Genomic DNA, 13,790 nt, shown 5'->3' with positions numbered 1-13,790 from the left:
ATTTCAGACAAACTTCCCTAAATTCGACTTCTAAATGAAGTCTTTTTGACTAATTAGGCTTATTTGGTACATCAAATCACATGGGGAGATTTGTCAAATAAGTGATGAGAAGCCTCCTCAGGTTATAATATACGGTTGAATACTAGAACTATTCCAGGAATTATATGAAATTACTAAGGTTTTAATATGACCTTATAGCAGGACATACCAAAAGTTCCAGCAAAACACATTAAAAAACAAACACCCCTATTTGAGCAATCACTATTGCTGTGCTTCCTCGGGGTAAGGGGGGAAAGTTATTTGCATACTGTGTAGCAGGAACGGTTAACTGCAGCTCTTGGGCTAAACGCAACCAAACACTGGTTTTTTACACAACCTTTATTGTTTATTTGAACAGAGCTACACCCATTCATTTAGGTCAGTGGTTTTCAAATACTTCATGAGTACAATCTTGACCCCCAGAGCACATCTTGTGACATCTGGAGACATATTTGGTTGGTACAGTGGGGGGTGGGGGGAGCTATTGGCATCTATGACTGGCAACTTGTGGCCAGATAGACTGCTAAACCCACTGCAGGGCGCAGGACAGCTGCCCAAAACATCTGGCCTAAAATATCAGCAGGGTCATGGCTGAGATATCCTGGTTCATGTGTTTCTCTGGATGTTTTTGCACTGACATGGTGAGATGAATGGTCTGACAGAGCTCATATGGCCCACAAGACTTAATATATTTACTCTCTGGCCCCTTATAAAAAGTTTGCCCATTCTCTACAAGAAACCATAAAATATACTTAAGTATTTCATGTGTAGTAGGTTGTCTATAAATTCTAGAAAGATTCCTTTAACACTATTTATTCTAGAAATGAGCCAATCAGTATTTTTATTCATACCTCTTCTAGCCGTATAAAGGGCTATAGTAAAAAATTATACTTCATGTTTTATTCTGATTATTTAAGGACTATTTAAAACAGTGATTCTCAAAAGCCAATCCAAGTATCAGTAATTGCCATAATGAACTTTTCACTGGCCCATAATGAAATGAGAAAAATAAAGACAAATTTGGGAGATTTTCATAGTTAACTTAATTCAATGATTACATCCTTCCTATATTTAAAAATATTAAAATGCCCTTTCTTTTCTGTATCAATGTTAGTAAAAGATAGTTTCTTTAACATAGCAAAACTGAAAGTTGTAAATTGGGTCAAATCCTTAGAGAAAATCATTGCTTCTTAAAATCCAAAAGTCAGAAAACCTGATTTAGAGGCTTTCGTTCCATTATGAGGATTCTTTGATGTTGAAAATATATCACATATCACTGCTGAAGGTACTTCTTAAATGTGTTTTGCAATGTCTAATAAGTGATGAACTACAGCTGAAGGCTTTTCCACATTCATTACAGTCGTAAGGTTTTTCTCCAGTATGAGTTCTCTGATGTTTAGCAAAGGATGAATCATGCCTAAAGGCTTTCCCACAATGACTGCATTTATAAGGTTTCACTCCTGTGTGGACTCTCTGATGAATAGAAAGATGAATTCTCTGGCTAAAGGCTTTCCCACATTCCTTACATTTATAGGGTCTTTCCCCAGTATGAGTTCTCTGGTGTTGAGTTAGGTAGGTGCTATGGCTGAAGGTTTTACTGCATACATTACAAATGTAGGGTTTCACACCCGTATGAATAATCTCATGTTGTCTAAGGTGTCTAATCTGGAAAAATGCTTTTCCACAGTCTTTGCAGGTGAAAGGTTTCTCTCTAACATGAGTTCTCAGATGCTGGATCAGCCCAATGCTCTGGCTGAATGCTTTCTCACATACGCCACATTCATAGGGCTTCTCCCCAGTGTGGATTCTAACATGTTGAGTAAGAGATGATGGATGTCTGAAGGTTTTCCCACATTCCTTACATTCATAGGGTTTCTCACCAGTATGGATTCTCTGATGTGGAATAAGGGATGAACTTTGGCTAAAGGCTTTTCCACATTCTTTACATTGGAAAGGTTTCTCTCCAGTATGAATTCTCATGTGTTCTGTAAGGTGAATGAGCTGTTTGAAGATTTTTTCACAAATATTACATTCAAAGGTTTTCATTCTTGTGTAACTCCTTGAATGATTGATCAAATCTAAATTGTATCTACTTCTCTTTCTAGATATATCATACTTATGGTCTTTTATTCTTGGAGGACCTTCTGGTCTGGGAATAACTTTTGAGCTCATGTTAATACTTTTCTCAAATCTGTTAGATTCTCGGCCTCTCTCCTGAGTGAGTATTTTCTTGTGGGTCAAGGGGATTTTCCCATCACCCATTCCTTGGTTTTCCTGGTGGCTTTCTAACTTATCACATTTGGAGACTCTTCCCAGTGTTGAATATAAGGTGCCTCCTCTTGTGGACTGTTCCTTCATTAGGCCATGGTGTAATTCTTCCCATGAAATATCATTCTTTAAGGCTGACTCCCTGGTTTCTGTTTTATTCTCCAAGTCTGAAAGAAATCCCAAAATAGAAATGATCCATATTCAGTGCACTTTAAAAAATAAATGGCCATAGTGAGAATAGGAGGGGTGGAAATGAAAATGTACTAAGCATAGAAACCTCGGACTATCTTCAAAGGTAGTTCTGCCTCCTAGAAAGTGAATATAAAAGGAAATAAAGAAATGGTCAAAAGAAAGAAGCTTTCAGAGTATGTAAGGTGATTTCTAGGAATTGGGAGGAGTTCATCCGTGTGAATTCCAGAAGGAAGTGCACTAAGAAGAGAACATCGTTGTAAGGGTAAATATAAGAGATAAGATTAAGGAACACAGGATTCTAGCACCATATCAACTCAAGTCCATATTTCTATGACAAAATATTCTCTATTTAAAAATGGGGTTTTTTTCATGTATTTATCTCATACTTTCTACATAAAACATTAAATAATATAGGAGGAATAGCCTCTCTCAATTTCCTCTCCATTTCCTTAGTCTCTTAGGATTTTTGGGATATGTCCATTTAGATATTCCCAACAGTATGTAGATATGAGTGTGTGCATTTTTATATATGTATGGTCACAAACATACATTTGTACAAAAAGGGATCATGGTATGGGGGTGTATGTGTGTGCACATGCACGTGCATTTATTTATTTATTTATTTATGCATCTGTTTTTTAATTCAACTATATCTTATGGGGCCCCTTCCATGTCTATACATTTAAATTCATCTCATTTTTTTTAAACAAGTGCAATGCATTCAATGCATTCCACTGATGGACATAGCATAATTTGACTTTTCTTTACCAAAAAATATTGAGGTTGTCTCTACTTTTTCATGTCATCATTATACAGACATTTGTTTACACTCCTGTCAATATTCATAGGATTTACTATAGAGGAATTACTGGGTTCTGGGTATGTGCTCTCAGTAGACGCAGGTGCCCTTCCCAGTAAGTTCATTTGATTTTTACTACTCTTCATAATTTTTGCCTACACCCAAATGAGATGAAAAATGGGCTTCTTTTTTTTTTTTTAAAGATTTTATTTATTTATTTGAGAGAGAGACAGTGAGAGAGAGCATGAGCGAGGAGAAGGTCAGAGGGAGAAGCAGACTCCCTGTGGAGCTGGGAGCCCGATGTGGGACTCGATCCCGGGACTCCGGGATCATGACCTGAGCCGAAGGCAGTCGTCCAACCAACTGAGCCACCCAGGCATCCCGAAAAATGGGCTTCTTAATTTGTGACACATTACTAACTTACCATAAAATCTTTTTTGTAAAGATTTTATTTATATGTCAGAGAGAGAGGGAAAGAGCACAAGCAGGGAGAGTGATAGGCAGAGGGAGAGGGAGAAGCAGGTTCCCTGCTGAGCAAGAAGCCCGATGTGGGACTCGATCCCAGCACCCTGGGATCATGACCTGAGCCGAAGGCAGATGCTTAACTGACTAATCTACCCACACATCCTTATACTGTAAAATCTTGAAGGATAGAGACTATATAGTTTATCCATAGTGTATATGGGACAATATTTTTGGAAGAGGGAGTTTCTATTGTTTTTATTCTCTTTCTATTCCCTTTCATCCATTCTGGACCCTGCCATCTTAAACCACCAATATTTCCTATTTACAACAAATTCTTATTCCCCAGGATTTCTAACCTCACCTTAGTAATAGCACATACAAAGTGCTTGGGAATAGCTGGGTAAATCTTGGAGTGGACTGAAAAAGCAAATAGAGAGAGGGGTGCCTGGGTGACTCAGCTGGTGAAGCATGTGACTCCTGGTTTCAGCTCAGGTCATGATCTCAGGGTTGTGAAATCGAGCCCCGTGTCAGGCTCCATGCTTAGCACGGAGTCTGCTTGAGATTCTCTCTCTCCTTCTTTCTCTGCCCCTCCAACCCCCCAGCTTGCACTCACATTCCCTCTCTCAGATAAATAAATAAAATCTTTTTTAAAAAAGCAAGTAGAGATGTTTATATTACCTCTTACAGGGAATAAGAAGTCACTTAACTTTTCAGGAAAAGAATAAGATAAATGTATTTCAAGAGGTCAAACCTGACAGTAACATTTAAATTGATTCAGAAAAATAATAAAACATTAGAAATACAACTGAAAATCTTAGTAATAGGCATGAGATGATGGGAACTTGGCTTGGCACTGCATCAACAAAGATGAAGAGAGGAAGGGACGCCTAGGGGGTTCAGTTAGTTAAGCCACTGCCTTCGACTCAGGTCATTATCCCAGGGTCCTCGGATTAAGTCCTGCATTGGACTTCTTGCTCAGCTGGGCACCTGCTTCTCCCTCTGCCTGCTGTGTTCTTTCTCCCCCCTCTCCAATAAATAAATAAATAAAATCTTTAAAAATAAAGAAAACTTTTAAAGAAGAGGAAAAATGGATCTAGCAGGTAGTATCAGAGAAGCGTGAGAAATGAGCAAGCATTGAGAGTAGAAAAACACGATACATTCTTGCTGTTACCATGACTTTTGGTCTTTCAGACTAGAAGAACTGGAGGAGTCAGGATGAGAAACTTGCTTGGGAGAGAAGATGGTCTCTGTTTTTGAATGAACTGGGCTTGAAGTGACAATGGTGCGTCTAGATAGAGATGTCCGAAATACCAGGGATATGTGGGAATAGAGTTCATATGGATATATGAGACAAAGATGAAAATATGGAAAATATAGGTGTCAAGGAACAACTAAAACCACCATGATGTATCTGTGGGCATCTGTGCAGATATAGAATAGCAGCGTAAAAGACAGAGGCCCCTCAGGGATTGTGGCAGACACTGCTGGATATCCATCAAAATCTGTTCTTCCCTTTTCTGGACACACAACTACACTATATTTCCCCAATCTTCCTTGATTCTTATTTGAGTGAAGGGACAAAGGTTTCTCCCGTAAGTGACTCAGAGTGAAAGTCATGTGAACCACTTCAGGCTGGCCCATAAAAACCTCCCAGGTGGGCTCCTGTGTGCTCTTACTCTGCTGCTGGCTATGTTTAGATGAGGAGCAGGCCCTTGGGGATGGTGCAGCCCCATGTGGAAGACATCTCAATCCCAGATTTGCTAGGTCCAAAAGAAATGTCCATGGGCTTACCCAGTTACCCCAGACCAGTGTATGAGCCAGAAACTCCTATTTCATTGAAGCCACATTTTAGAGTCTATCTGCTACAGCAGTTTAGCCTATCCTAACAGCGGTGGAAATGATGTATCTGCATTAAAAAGGATATTGATGAGAAACACTGAAAAGGCAATGGGAGAGACAGAGGAGATAAAAATTATTAAACTGGCTGGTAGAGGAAAGGACAGATATCAAGAAGGTGGTGAGATCTATGAACCCAAAGCTGCTGTGGAGAATAGAGTCATAAGAACTAGACTGTGGAGTCAGGAGGATTCAAATTCAAATACCAATTTCACTGACCAGTAGCTAAGGACGCTGGACACATTTCTTAACCTGTGGGCCTTCTTTTCCTCCTCTGTAAGATGCGGCTAACGTATGCGCAGGACTCATGGAGGCCAGCTGGATGAACAGCTGTCGTTATTACTGTTCTTAGATGAAGAAGCCTGTTAAAAGGTATTTGATTTGGTAGGAAGACCTTCTATGGGGATTTTCCCCAGAGTCCTGAGTTATCTGAAATAAAAAGTTAAACTACACAAATTAAAAAGAGAATCAGAATTGAAACTATGATTACAGAGTAAGATTCAGGAAAAAATTTTAAATGGAATTGTGAGATCTACGATAAAATGACATGAGAATCTGGTGAAAGGTGCTGTACTTAATGAGAGGAGATCTATGAATCCCGGAACAGACAGGAGAAGGAAGCTATGATCCTGGCAAGGTCTGGAATGCTGGAGAAAGCAAGAAAACCATGAACATTGGGTCAGGAGAATTACTCAAGCAACCCAACCCTGATGAGAAAGGCATCTCTTTCCTCCCCTACTCTAGAGAAATTAATAAGAAGAGGCAAGTGCAGATGGTAATCAGGTTTCTTGTGGGTCCCATCCAGATGGCATGGTCTCCCCCACAGCCTGGAGAAGGCTTCAAGTGGAGCTCTCTAGCAAACATGACAAGGCCCCATCTCCCTTGCTCTTACCTGAACTTGGACTTCCTGATATCTCTCTCTCAATCAGCCACGGCTCTTCTCCCTTCTCCAACTGGGAAATCACACCAGGTTTGGAGAACTGATATCCTGCTCATGAAGAAGAAAACACTGCATGTGCTGAGGTCAAAGAGCCATCCCAAGAATTTAAAGACAGCTCTTTGGTATTCAGGCCTGCTGAGAGGGTAGAGTAGAAAGACCAAGGCAGAAAAGACCAGAGCAATCCTGACTTGCTGTTTAAAAGGAACAAGAAACTTATATCACAACCCAAAGCCCAAGCATAGCAGTTTGGTTAGAAACAAAGATTTTCTTCCAACGGGCAAGTTCTAGTGATAAGGGGAATTCATCCTTACCCACTGAGACCAGGTTCCCATAGTTCTCCAGCATCACCTCCCGGTACAGATTCCGGTGAGCAGGGGCCAGTTGCCCCCACTCCTCCTGGGTGAAGTCCACCGATATGTCCTTGAAGGTCAACAGTCCCTAGAACATCCAATATGTTCTTTTCAGTTCAAATATTGCCTATACACTAAAAGATTCTAGCCAAGTTTTCTTGGACACTCTTCTGAAACTTGGTTTGCTGACTCTCTGTGGGAAGTTAAAACACAATGCAGCAAGCTTATAAATTGTCTTCTGCAACTTATCATTTGGCTGAAGGAGAAATACTCGTGAACTATTAACGAAGGTCTCAGAGCAGTATATGATCATTTGGATTAAGGACAATAAAGATCAGGAATATTTGAGGAAGGGGAGAGTTCAAAAGAGGCTGAGGTCACAAAAGAAGACAGGGACCTTCGGTGGGCCGAGAGAATTGGTTAAAATGAGAACATTTCAGCATGGGTAAAATATCATTAGCTGGGTATTTCTGTTAGTAAGAAAAGTATGTGAGAACAGCACATTTCTGGAGGGAGCATGAATTCTACCTAGTAAGGAAGACTTGACCAAAGTAGATACCATGTTGTAAAGTACAAGAGCCTCTCATGTACAATCTATACAAATTAACCATTTTATGGTTATTTTAAAAAATATTATCAAATGCAAAGAGAATCCAGAAGGCAAAGATAATAACATATTCCTTAAGTATAACAATGACTCCAATGCTTTTTATGTATTATAAGTAAGTCTGGAAGGCAGTTGAGGCTTCTTGGGCTGGCAACAGCATGCATACCGAACAAATTAGAAAGCTAAATTTGAAGAATGTTGAAGATATGGGATTAAACCCTATACCAAGTTATTTTGGAAACTAAGATCATAACATACATAAAAGTCTTTTGTTCTCTAAGAATGTCTCCTTCTATATCGATTTTTTTCTGATTAATCTCTAATTTTTCTTGAGTTTCCCTACGATTCTGGGGTTTGACAGCAGAGAACTGTGCCCATGGCCAGTGCCAATCATTCTCTGATCAGCTTGTTTATGATACACAGATACTCCTCAACTGCTCTTAGAAGTTTTCCTTCCTTTTCTGGTCACCTATGTAGTGTGCGCCCTTCATGACCTGCCAATAACTTCTCTACTCATTTCCCTTTTCATCTACAATTCTGCTCCAAAACATGACCAGAAATCCTCTTTTAAAGGTCATTATTGAAGAGTACACATCTCCAAGAATGTCAGAACTGCATTCTGTTAATTTTTAGATGTTACTTAAAATGTTTTATATCTGTGGACTCTGAAAAACAGTCTGAGGGGTTTGAAGTGGCGGGGGGGTGGGAGGTTGGGGTACCAGGTGGTGGGTATTATAGAGGGCACGGCTTGCATGGAGCACTGGGTGTGGTGAAAAAATAATGAATAATGTTTTTCTGAAAATAAATAAATTGGAAAAAAAATGTTTTATATCTGAAACTAACAATGTACTATATGTTGGCTAATTGAACTTAATTTTTTTTATTTTTTTAAAAGATTTTATTTATTTATTTGACAGAGATCACAAGTAGGCAGAGAGGTAGGCAGAGAGAGAGAGAGAGAGAGGAGGAAATAGGCTCCGAGCTGAGCAGAGAACCCAACTCGGGGCTCAATCCCAGGACCCTGAGATTATGACTGAGCCGAAGGCAGAGGCTTAACCAACTGAGCCACCCAGCTGCCCCAAGGCTAATTGAATTTAAATTAAAAAATGTTTTACAATGTTTGTCTTTCCCCTGGATGACACCTGTGAGGTTTCAGGGCAAGAACTACATTACATAATTTTACACACACATTTTAGGGCAAGAGATACGTTACCTTTATACACACACACACACACACACACACACACCCCAACATGATTTTTATTTTTTATTTTCATTTTTCAAATTTTTATTTAAATTCTAGTTAGAATATAGTCGAATATAGTGTAATATTGGTTTCAGGAATAGAATTTAATGATTGCTTACTTACAAATAACACCCAATGTTCATCATAACAAGTGCCCTCCTTAATCCCCAACCCCCATCTAGCCCATCCCCCATGACTTTTAAATGTGTTGGATAAATGACAAGAGGTTTGCTTGAAACAAGGTTCCTGAGGAACTTTCTATTATGATGAACCTCCTATTATGAGGAACCTTCTACTATTGGTGGGAAAATTACCTGTGAAATCGATCAATGTGGCCTGGTTTAGAACATGCTAAGAAAATCCAATCCAGCAAGTTGAGCCAAAGAAAATCAAAGTCCAGGGCTCTTAAAAGCTGAGAAACAATTTCAAGAAAGTGACAGGAAAATCCAACCCACCTGAGATTCCACTGTCGAAGGCCTGGAGGTGACTTGATCCTCGAAACTTTCTCCCTGGGTCTCATCAGCGTCCTGAGAGAGCAAAACTGAGCAAGGAAAAGAGTCGTGAGGTTTACTTCTCCCCAAATAGAAAAACAGCTTGCAGACATGCTGAACGTGGCTCTTCTCCCAAAACATTCACAGGGAGGGACATTTACAGCAACTCAGAGCAGGCTGGAGCCTCCTTAATGAAAAGGAGCTACAGTGCATGGCTTTGGGCATTAATACTCCCCAATGGCCAACACTGGTCCGAAAGCACAGATCTCCTTGGCCACTCCTCTGCTCAAAAATCCTCAAAGTTTCCCTACTGATAAGAAAGAAAAATCCAAACACTTTGCCGTAGATTTCAAGATCCTCCACAACCAGTCCATGGTTGCTTCTCTACCCTTCTTCATCCACTGGACACCCCTGCCCCTAGAGCCCCAATCACTGTTCTTTGAACATACCTCTTACTTGGTGAAAAACTGAGACATCCTTCTAGACCGATTCAGGTGAAGTTTTCTCAAACACTCTTAATGTGAAGAAAGCTTCCTCTTCCCTAAACTACTCCAAAGTTCGTTTTTATCTCTACTTGGATATCCATCTCCGATACCTGTTTTATTTATTTATATAATTATCTCCCTCAATTGGATATTAGTATGAATATATGGGTAGAAAATATCTGATTTTCTATTTTTTTCCCTATCTGCTAACGTGTTAAGCGTAACACACTGCCAGGTTGCTAGACTTCCAATACTGACTGCATTTGAGGTACTAGAAATATGAACTAGGAATTAAGGCAAATGAATTGCTGTCCTTGTATTTTTTCCCCACTTTTTATCATCAAGATTGAACATCCATATAACCACCACCTGTATTCAATGATTGTCAACACCTGCTATATTTGCTTCATTTATCTATATAATTTTTGAACCATTTCAAAGTTGCAGACATCATGATACATCATCCCTAAATACTTCAAATAAGGATCTTCTGCATAACCGTAATACCATTCATCATACCTAAGCAAGTTAACAATTCATATTCCAATTTCCTCAACTCTTCTCAAAATATCTTTTATTCTGTATTGATTCCAACCCAGGAGCCAACCAAGGGTCATACATTCAAAGTGGTTATTACCTGTAGTCTCCTTAGAATAGGACTTCCGCCTTCGTTCTTGACATTGGCTTTTTGAGAGACCAGCAGTCTGACTGTGCTAGTGTTTACCTTACTTCTCTATCCCCTGTATTTTCTTTAAAACAGAAGTTCAGGCTTTAAACTCAATTTAGGATCAGGTTAAATATTTTGGCAGGAATTCTTCGTGAGTGATACCATGTGCTTTATATTACACTACCCAGAAGACACAAAATGTGAGGTTATCCCATCATTGACACACTTAGTTAAGGACAGTGACCACCATGGGCACCTGGGTGGCTCAGTGGGTTAAACAATTGCCTTTGGCTCAGGTCACGACCCCAGGGTCCTGGGATCGAGCCCCGCTCCTTATTCCTGCTTCTTCCTCTTCCTCCCAAGTAAATAAATAAAAATCTTAAAAAACAAAACAAAACCAGTAACCACCAGATATCACCATTGGAAAAGAATATTCTTTCCTTCAGCAAGTAATTTATGGGGGCAGTACTTTGGCATCCTGGGAATGCCCTGTTCCCCATTAGCTTTTCAATTATTTCATTTATAGCAAAATAGTCTATCGTTCCTTCTACTCTTTTTATTGGCAGGTATTTTCAGTAAAAAGTTTTTCCTCAGCAACTGAAAATGATCTAAAATCCAAGGTAAATGCATTCTTCATTCCCATAACAATTTATTTTCAAAGTAAGAGATCAATGTATGAATCACGACCACTGTTGGTAAATGAGTCTTTTCCCTTTCTCTATTTTAAGATTCATCATGAACTTATGGCATTTTATTTATTCAAGGTATTACAATCAATCTGGATACTGAACAGTCCTAAGTTTGTCCAAACTTGCCATCCTGCTGATACACGTCCATTAGTCTTTGCCCTCTTCCTCGCTTTCTAGCACAAGATACTCCAGGCTCACCTGGTACTTTCCCTGCTGCCTTCTACTTCTGACCAAGCCACCAAGAGCCTGGACAGGTCTCATTTGATTCAAATTTCCCCACTGTAAAATAAAGAACATTAGGCAAGTCTTGCCTGCCTCATACCCCCATGGGGAAAATGAAAATAAATAACATACACAGTCATGACACTTAGATCATGGGGTCAGGTTGAACTAACCACTACTATTCAGGAAAACCCCAGGCCAGGAGCCATAATCAAGAACTTCAGAGACCTTTTACCCAATTGCCTCCCCAAAGAATGCTTCTGCTCAGCTCTCTACCTTCCTTCTCACACTAGAGGGCGCTGCCTTTCCTCCTTCCCACCAAACAGTCTCTTCTCACCTTCTCCTTCCAACATCTTAGTCACGTCCTCCCACAGGGACGCCCCCTCCTTGGCCTTCTTTGGATGGCGCAACTTCACCCAGGTGCTGGCCTCCATGGGCAGGGTGATCAGGAGCTGCTGTAGCATGATGACTTCAGCACTCCTTTCTGGGGCTCTCTGCCTCAGCCCACAAGGCAGAAGGTTCTATCTGGTTTTGGCCACTTTGGGTAAGCAAACTGCTGGGACCTCGGGCTTCACAGTTGTGCTGGAGTCCTCCACTCTCGCACACCCAGGGAATATACAGTACCAAAATCCGGAGTCTGGACCTTTTAATGTCTAGGCTCGCAAGGACCTTCTCGTCTTGAGCTCCATCCCTCTCCTCTGCAGGCAGCTGGAGGCTCCAGGTTTCTAAGCAGCCCCCTGGGGATACTGGACAGAAAATATCAGTCAGCAAAAGCATCTAGAAAGCCGTGTCGCACAGTCAGAATTCTAGAACTTACACCAATCTGCGAATATTTTTCACAAAAGATACAGGGATACAGGGTCTACGCAGCCCACGCGGTCCAACCCCTGTGCTGGTGTTGTGAAGCACAAAGAGATGACGAAAGCCCAGTTCTTTGTCGTAGGTAGTACTATGTTTAAACTAGTCTTGAGATTTAGAATCCCAAAGGCGCTAGGTTTGAATCTCAGCTCCTTCGCCTCGCTTGGCCGTGGCAAATCACGGAACCCCGCAATCCCATCTTCTCCTCCCGCAACGAAGAGAATAAGCCTTTCTCCAAGCCTGGACCTCGAAGCCTTTGAGAGCGATCCCGGGCCGCTGGGCCCACCACGCGCCACGGGGGACCGCAGGCGGGGCGGAGCCGGCGCTTCCGTGACCCCCGCCCCAGACCCCGCACAATCCCCCCGCTCACCCCCTGGTTCTCTCGCCCCGCTTGCCCGTGCTCCCTCGCCCTAGGCCGGCAGCCCTCCGCACAGCTCGGAGATGCTCCCACGTAGCGCAGCCGTGGCCGGTGCGCATGCGCGGCAGCAGCCTCCGTGCGTGGTTCCCAGCGTCCTCCGGAGCAGCCTGCGGCTCGCGGCGCCTCCCAGGACGCTCGCCCGGCGGCGGGGTTGCTCCGTCACTCTCGGCGCGCTGCTGCTCTGCATCCCCACCGCGAGGGACGCAGCCCCACTCCTGCGGCAGGAGAGCGGGAGCCGGTGCTCCTGTCCCCACCCAATCTACTGAATAGAGCCGTCTGCCCTCGGCCGGCAGGAAGCAAGTGAATGTTTCCATGGGGAGATTGGAAACCTTTGACGAAAGGGAAACGTCTGTATCACTTTTTCGTCCGAACAACGTTGAGATAAACAAATCCACAGTACTTTTACTTCATATGTACGTGGAAAAGACTGAGAATGGAATGGAATCCCGTGTCTTACTAAAAGAATACCATGATCAGGTCGTTTGTGCTGCCATCAATACATTCTTATGTTAATTGCTTTCCTTGTAGTTCTGAAATGCCAGAAAATACACAAAAGAAAAACAATTATTACTTAGAATCTCATCAAGCAGAGATAAGCATTGCTAACATTTGGTGCAGACTTACACACACACACACACACACACACACCCATTTTTTTGCATGCATTTTTATGTATTCTCTAAAAAATGATTATACTCTAATGCACTTTTATTGGTGAGTTTTGTCTCCTCGACAAAATAGGAGTACATCACTCCCAAAACACTTCTACATCAATAGTTTACAAAAAATTTAGAAAATAAAGTGAAACTATGTACTTGCTAGCTGTTGTGAACTGAATCTTTGTGTCTCCCCACCCACCTCTGCAATTTCACATGTTGAAGCCCTAAACCCCTCGTGTAGTTGTAGGTGGAGTGAGGAAATAATTATGATTAAATGGAGCAATAAGGGTGGGGCCCGTGTCCCACAGGATTAGTGTCCTTATAAGAAGAGGCACCAGGGGCACCTGGATGGCTCAGTCGTTAAGCGTCTGCCTTCAGCTCAGGTCATGGTCCCAGTGTTCTGGGATGAGCCCCACATCAGGCTGTTTGCTCGGTGGGAAGCCTGCTTCTCCCTCTCTCACTACCACTGCTTGTGTTCCTTCTCTCGCTGTGCCTGTCT

At 41.7% G+C, this 13,790-nt stretch overlaps 1 protein-coding gene across 1 annotated transcript; it reads right to left on the bottom strand.

Moving 5' to 3' along the window:
- Positions 1–301: 301 nt before the first annotated feature.
- ZFP69B (ZFP69 zinc finger protein B) lies at positions 302–12,655 on the bottom strand. The gene is made up of 6 exons (XM_044237926.1): positions 12,585–12,655; positions 11,694–12,102; positions 9,258–9,343; positions 6,911–7,037; positions 6,552–6,647; positions 302–2,474 (listed from the first exon to the last, which is right to left on the bottom strand). Exons 2-6 carry the CDS (start codon positions 11,818–11,820, stop codon positions 1,306–1,308), a joined length of 1,605 nt encoding a protein of 534 aa, XP_044093861.1. The 5' UTR covers positions 11,821–12,102; positions 12,585–12,655; the 3' UTR covers positions 302–1,305.
- Between the last annotated feature and the right edge of the window lie 1,135 nt (positions 12,656–13,790).

This window comes from Neovison vison, chromosome 2 (genome assembly GCF_020171115.1).
Source record: "Neovison vison isolate M4711 chromosome 2, ASM_NN_V1, whole genome shotgun sequence".
Taxonomy (NCBI): Eukaryota; Metazoa; Chordata; class Mammalia; order Carnivora; family Mustelidae; genus Neogale; species Neogale vison.
This window is presented reverse-complemented; position numbering and strand designations above follow the sequence as displayed.

Bases quoted from the DNA above. Each gene is read 5' to 3' on its own strand.
- ZFP69B (XM_044237926.1), bottom strand. From the start codon at position 11,820: ATGCTACAGCAGCTCCTGATCACCCTGCCCATGGAGGCCAGCACCTGG. The intron at 7,038-9,257 runs GTGGGTTGGATT...TGGATGTTCTAG, and splicing joins CTTCGACAGTGGAATCTCAG to GGACTGTTGACCTTCAAGGA. The intron at 6,648-6,910 runs GTAAGGATGAAT...CTTCATGAGCAG, and splicing joins TGGGAACCTGGTCTCAGTGG to GATATCAGTTCTCCAAACCT.